The 6,560-nt window shown below is 52.2% G+C and overlaps 1 protein-coding gene across 1 annotated transcript; it reads right to left on the reverse strand.

Annotated features, from left to right (window-relative positions):
- Nucleotides 1-434: 434 nt before the first annotated feature.
- LOC135537949 (insulin-like growth factor 2 mRNA-binding protein 2) lies at nt 435-6,199 on the reverse strand (the record flags this gene model as incomplete). Its single annotated transcript, XM_064963956.1, has 3 exons — nt 435-959; nt 3,581-3,871; nt 6,136-6,199. Coding segments are annotated over 3 exons (494 nt in total), but the record flags the coding sequence as incomplete, so codon positions are not given.
- Between the last annotated feature and the right edge of the window lie 361 nt (nt 6,200-6,560).

Consider the following 6,560-nt stretch of genomic DNA (forward strand, 5'->3'; position numbering starts at 1 on the left):
AGGGTGTTGGGGTGTAGTAATGGTATAGTAGGGGTGTAGTAAGAACATAGTAGGGGTGTAGTAGTGAGGATGTTGGGGTATAGTAGGTGTGTAGTAGTGAGGGTGTTGGGGTGTAGTAATGGTATAGTAGCGGTGTAGTAAGGTGTAGTATGGGTATAGTAGGGGTGTAGTAGTGAGGGTGTTGGGGTGTGTAGGGTATAAGTGTAGTATAAGATGTTGGTGTAGTAATGGTATAGTGTGCAGTAGTGAGGGTGTTGGGGTGTAGTAAGGGTATAGTAGGGGTGTAGTAGTGAGGGTGTTGTTGTAATGGGTATAGTAAGGGTATAGTAGGGTTGTAGTAGTGAGGGTGTTGGGGTGTAGTAGTGAGGGTGTTGGGGTGTAGTAATGGTATAGTAGCGGTGTAGTAAGGGTATAGTAGGGGTGTAGTAGTGAGGGTGTTGGGGTGTAGTAAGGGTATAGTAGGGGTGTAGTAGTGAGGGTGTTGGGGTGTAGTAATGGTATAGTAGGGGTGTAGTAGTTGGGGTGTTGTAGTGAGGGTGTAGTAAGGGTATAGTAGGGGTGTAGTAGTGAGGGTGTTGGGGAGTAGTAATGGTATAGTAGGGGTGTAGTAAGGGTATAGTAGGGGTGTAGTAGTGAGGGTGTTGGGGTGTAGTAAGGGTATAGTAGGGGTGTAGTAGTGAGGGTGTTGGGGTGCAGTAAGGGTATAGTAGGGGTGTAGTAGTGAGGGTGTTGGGGTGTAGTAATGGTATAGTAGGGGTGTAGTAGTTGGGGTGTTGTAGTGAGGGTGTAGTAAGGGTATAGTAGGGATGCTATAGTAGACTCACTCCTTGGTCTCGCTGGCCTCTTTCTGCATGATATCCAGGATCATGCGGCAGGCAGAGGAGCAGCCCTCTGGGGTGGCGTGGATGGTGATGGGCTTCCCTGCTGCTCCCACATTCTCCTTACGATGGATGTCCACCCTGATGGAGAGAGACAGACAGGTCACTGAAAGGCTGTCCACCCTGATGGAGAGAGACAGACAGGTCACTGAAAGGCGCTGTCCACCCTGATGGAGAGAGACAGGAGGTCACTGAGAGGCTGTCCACCCTGATGGAGAGAGACAGACAGGTCACTGAAAGGCTGTCCACCCTGATAGAGAGAGACAGACAGGTCACTGAAAGGCTGTCCACCCTGATGGAGAGACAGACAGGAGGTCACTGAGAGGCTGTCCACCCTGATGGAGAGAGACAGACAGGTCACTGAAAGGCTGTCCACCCTGATAGAGGAGACAGACAGGTCACTGAAAGGCTGTCCACCCTGATGGAGAGACAGACAGGTCACTGAAAGGCTGTCCACCCTGATGGAGAGAGACAGACAGGTCACTGAAAGGCTGTCCACCCTGATGAGAGAGACAGACAGGTCACTGAAAGGCTGTCCACCCTGATGGAGAGAGACAGACAGGTCACTGAAAGGCTGTCCACCATGAGGGACAGAGACAGAAAGGTCACTGAAAGGCTGTCCACCCTGATGGAGAGAGACAGACAGGTCACTGAAAGGCTGTCCACCCTGATGGAGAGAGACAGACAGGTCACTGAAAGGCTGTCCACCCGGAGGGACAGAGACAGACAGGTCACTGAAAGGCTGTCCACCCTGATGAGAGAGACAGACAGGTCACTGAAAGGCTGTCCACCCTGAGGGAGAGAGGCAGACAGGTCACTGAAAGGCTGTCCACCCTGATGGAGAGAGACAGACAGGTCACTGAAAGGCTGTCCACCCTGAGGAGAGAGACAGACAGGTCACTGAAAGGCTGTCCACCCTGATGGAGAGAGACAGACAGGTCACTGAAAGGCTGTCCACCCTGATGGAGAGAGACAGACAGGTCACTGAAAGGCTGTCCACCCTGATAGAGAGAGACAGACAGGTCACTGAAAGGCTGTTCACCCTGATGGAGAGAGACAGACAGGTCACTGAAAGGCTGTCCACCCTGATAGAGAGACAGACAGGAGGTCACTGAAAGGCTGTCCACCCTGATGGAGAGAGACAGACAGGTCACTGAAAGGCTGTCCACCCTGATGGAGAGAGACAGGAGGTCACTGAAAGGCTGTCCACCCGGAGGGAGAGAGACAGACAGGTCACTGAGAGGCTGTCCACCCTGATGGAGAGAGACAGACAGGTCACTGAAAGGCTGTCCACCCTGATGGAGAGACAGACAGACAGGTCACTGAAAGGCTGTCCACCCTGATGGAGAGAGACAGGAGGTCACTGAAAGGCTGTCCACCCGGAGGGAGAGAGACAGACAGGTCACTGAGAGGCTGTCCACCCTGAGGGAGAGAGACAGGAGGTCACTGAAAGGCTGTCCACCCTGATGGAGAGAGACAGACAGGTCACTGAAAGGCTGTCCACCCTGATGGAGAGAGACAGACATGTCACTGAAAGGCTGTCCACCCTGATGGAGAGGGACAGACAGGTCACTGAAAGGCTGTCCACCCTGATGGAGAGACAGACAGGCAGGTCACTGAAAGGCTGTCCACCCTGATGGAGAGAGACAGACAGGTCACTGAAAGGCTGTCCACCCTGATGGAGAGAGAGACAGACAGGTCACTGAAAGGCTGTCCACCCTGAGTGGAGAGAGACAGACAGGTCACTGAAAGGCTGTCCACCCTGATGGAGAGAGACAGACAGGTCACTGAAAGGCTGTCCACCCTGATGGAGAGAGACAGACAGGTCACTGAAAGGCTGTCCACCCTGATGGAGAGAGACAGACAGGTCACTGAAAGGCTGTCCACCCTGATGGAGAGAGACAGACAGGTCACTGAAAGGCTGTCCACCCTGGGGGAGAGAGACAGACAGGTCACTGAAAGGCTGTCCACCCTGATGGAGAGAGACAGACAGGTCACTGAAAGGCTGTCCACCCTGATGGAGAGAGACAGACAGGTCACTGAAAGGCTGTCCACCCTGATGGAGAGACAGACAGGTCACTGAAAGGCTGTCCACCCTGATGGAGAGAGACAGACAGGTCACTGAAAGGCTGTCCACCCTGATGGAGAGAGACAGACAGGTCACTGAAAGGCTGTCCACCCTGATGGAGAGAGACAGACAGGTCACTGAAAGGCTGTCCACCCTGATGGAGAGAGACAGACAGGTCACTGAAAGGCTGTCCACCCTGATGGAGAGTGACAGACAGGTCACTGAAAGGCTGTCCACCCTGATGGAGAGAGACAGACAGGAGGTCACTGAAAGGCTGTCCACCCTGAGGGAGAGAGACAGACAGGTCACTGAAAGGCTGTCCACCCTGATGGAGAGAGACAGACAGGTCACTGAAAGCTGTCCACCCTGATGGAGAGAGACAGACAGGTCACTGAAAGGCTGTCCACCCTGATGGAGAGAGACAGACAGGTCACTGAAAGGCTGTCCACCCTGATGGAGAGAGACAGGTCACTGAGACTGCATACATAATCATATTCAAGTTTGGGGTCAATGCCATGATAATTCAGCAACTGATTTAACTGAAATGTAATTAACCCCATACTTCATATTGGATATTTGACCAACAAAGGACTGTGTCTATTGCAGATAGACCCATTCTGATCCAACAACGTACTTGGACTGTGTCTGTTTAGTGACGTTCTTGATGGTTAGGCCCTCCTTGCCGATGATGGCTCCTACGAACTGTGTGGGGACCAGCATGCGGAGGGGGAAGTCACGCTGTTTGTGTCGGGGCCCTCCGAAGCCCCCCGAGGGCCCTGGCTGGGGCCCGTCCTGGTCCCTGGACGACCGACATCCCCGACGCATCCGTGGGGCCTGTAGGGGCGGAGCTGCATCCATATCCAGGATGTACGACACCCTGAAGGAGTAGCCCTCAAACTGCTGACCCGTCAACTTCTCTAAGGCTCTGTGAGGGGAGAGGAGAGTCAACTTCTCTATGGCTCTGAGAGTGGAGAGGGTTAGCCCTCAAACTGCTGACCCGTCAACTTCTCTATGGCTCTGTGAGGGGAGAGGAGAGTCAATTTCTATATGGCTCTGTGAGGGGAGAGGAGAGTCAATTTCTCTATGGCTCTGTGAGGGGAGAGGAGAGTAAATTTCTCTATGGCTCTGTGAGGGGAGAGGAGAGTCAACTTCTCTATGGCTCTGAGAGGGGAGAGGAGAGTCAACTTCTCTATGGCTCTGTGAGGGGAGAGGAGAGTCAACTTCTCTATGGCTCTGAGAGGGGAGAGGATTAGCCCTCAAACTGCTGACCCGTCAACTTCTCTATGGCTCTGTGAGGGGAGAGGAGAGTCAACTTCTCTATGGCTCTGTGAGGGGAGAGGAGAGTCAACTTCTCTATGGCTCTGTGAGGGGAGAGGAGAGGAGAGTCAACTTCTCTATGGATCTGAGAGGGGAGAGGAGAGTCAACTTATCTATGACTCTGTGAGGGGAGAGGAGAGTCAACTTCTCTATGGCTCTGAGAGGGGAGAGGGTTAGCCCTCAAACTGCTGACCCGTCAACTTCTCTATGGATCTGTGATGGGAGAGGAGAGTCAACATCTCTGTGGCTCTGTGAGGGGAGAGTCAATTTCTCTATGGCTCTGTGAGGGAGAGGAGAGTCAACTTCTCTATGGCTCTGTGAGAGGGAGAGTCAACTTCTCTATGGCTCTGTGAGGGGAGAGGAGAGTCAACCTCTCTATGGCTCTGTGAGGGGAGAGGAGAGTCAACTTCTCTATGGCTCTGTGAGAGACAGGAGAGTCAACTTCTCTATGGCTCTGTGAGGGAGAGGAGAGTCAACTTCTCTATGGCTCTGTGAGGAGAGGAGAGTCAACTTCTCTATGGCTCTGTGAGGGAGAGGAGAGTCAACTTCTCTATGGCTCTGTGAGGGGAGAGGAGAGTCAACTTCTCTATGGCTCTGTGAGGGGAGTGGAGAGTCAACTTCTCTATGGCTCTGAGAGGGGAGAGGAGAGTCAACTTCTCTATGGCTCTGAGAGGGGAGAGGGTTAGCCCTCAAACTGCTGACCCGTCAACTTCTCTATGGCTCTGTGAGGGGAGAGGAGAGTCAACATCTCTGTGGCTCTGTGAGGGAACAGAAGAGTCAACTTCTCTATGGCTCTGTGAGAGAACAAGGGAGTCAACTTCTCTATGGCTCTGTGAGGGGAGAGGAGAGTCAACATCTCTATGGCTCTGAGAGGGGAGAGGGTTAGCCCTCAAACTGCTGACCCGTCAACTTCTCTATGGATCTGTGATGGGAGAGGAGAGTCAACATCTCTGTGGCTCTGTGAGGGGAGAGTCAATTTCTCTATGGCTCTGTGAGGGGAGAGGAGAGTCAACATCTCTGTGGCTCTGTGAGGGGAGAGGAGAGTCAACTTCTCTATGGCTCTGTGAGAGAACAGAAGAGTCAACTTCTCTATGGCTCTAGAGGAGAGAGTCGGACTCCCCTCCACGGCTCGCGAGGAGAGCGACTTCATGGCTCATGAGGGAGAGTCGATTTCGTTGGCTCTGTGAGGGGAGAGGAGAGTCCCAGCTTCTCTATGGCTCTGTGAGGGGAGAGTCAATTTCTCTATGGCTCTGTGAGGGGAGAGTCAACATCTCTATGGCTCTGTGAGGGGAGAGGGAGAGTCCCGATTCTCTATGTTTACTCTGCTGAGGGAGAGTCAATTTCTCTATGGCTCTGTGAGGAGAGTCAACATCTCTGTGGCTCTGTGAGGGGAGAGAGAGTCAACTTCTCATGGCTCTGTGAGGGGAGAGAGAGTCGACTGCTCTATGGCTCTGAGAGGAGAGGGTTGGCCCTCAAACTGCTGACCCGTCAACTTCTCCATGGCTCTTCGAGGAGAGGAGAGTCGGCATCTCTGTGGCTCTGTGAGGAGAGTCAACTTCTCTATGGCTCTGTGAATTTCTCAATGGATCTGTGAGAGGAGAGGGTTAGGGTTAACGAGAGGAAGAGAGTTAGAAAAGGAGAGGACAAGGGCTCTGACTTGCCGAGTTAAATAAAGGTTAAAACATATAAAAAGGGGTAGGGTGGCTCTGATACTCTCCTTCAGTGCCAAAACACTGTCTGAGCATATCTGACTAGTCTTAGACTAATTATCCCTCGTTGAAAAAAATATTCTAACGTTTCTGCCATACTGATAGGTGACAGGTGGGACATCATTTAAACACAGTAATACCACCGACAGATGACTCTACTCACACTTTGGCCTCCTCCTTGGTTGAGTATGTGGCATTCACCACAGCTGTTTCTGTGTCCGTGGTAACTGTGGATGGAGAATGAGAGAGAAAGGGTTAGGGTTAGAAACACCACAGCTGTTTCTGTGTCCATGGTAACTGTGGATGGAGAATGAGAGAGAGAGAGAGAGAGAGAGAGAGAGAAGGGTTAGGGTTAGAAACACCACAGCTGTTTCTGTGTCCGTGGTAACTGTGGATGGAGAATGAGAGAGAAAGGGTTAGGGTTAGAAACACCACAGCTGTTTCTGTGTCCGTGGTAACTGTGGATGGAGAATGAGAGAGAGAGAGAGAGAGAGAAAGGGTTAGGGTTAGAAACACCACAGCTGTTTCTGTGTCCGTGGTAACTGTGGATGGAGAATGAGAGAAAGGGTTAGGGTTAGAAACACCACA

The sequence above is a fragment of the Oncorhynchus masou genome, unplaced genomic scaffold (genome assembly GCF_036934945.1).
Source record: "Oncorhynchus masou masou isolate Uvic2021 unplaced genomic scaffold, UVic_Omas_1.1 unplaced_scaffold_8759, whole genome shotgun sequence".
In the NCBI taxonomy this organism is placed as follows: domain Eukaryota; kingdom Metazoa; phylum Chordata; class Actinopteri; order Salmoniformes; family Salmonidae; genus Oncorhynchus; species Oncorhynchus masou.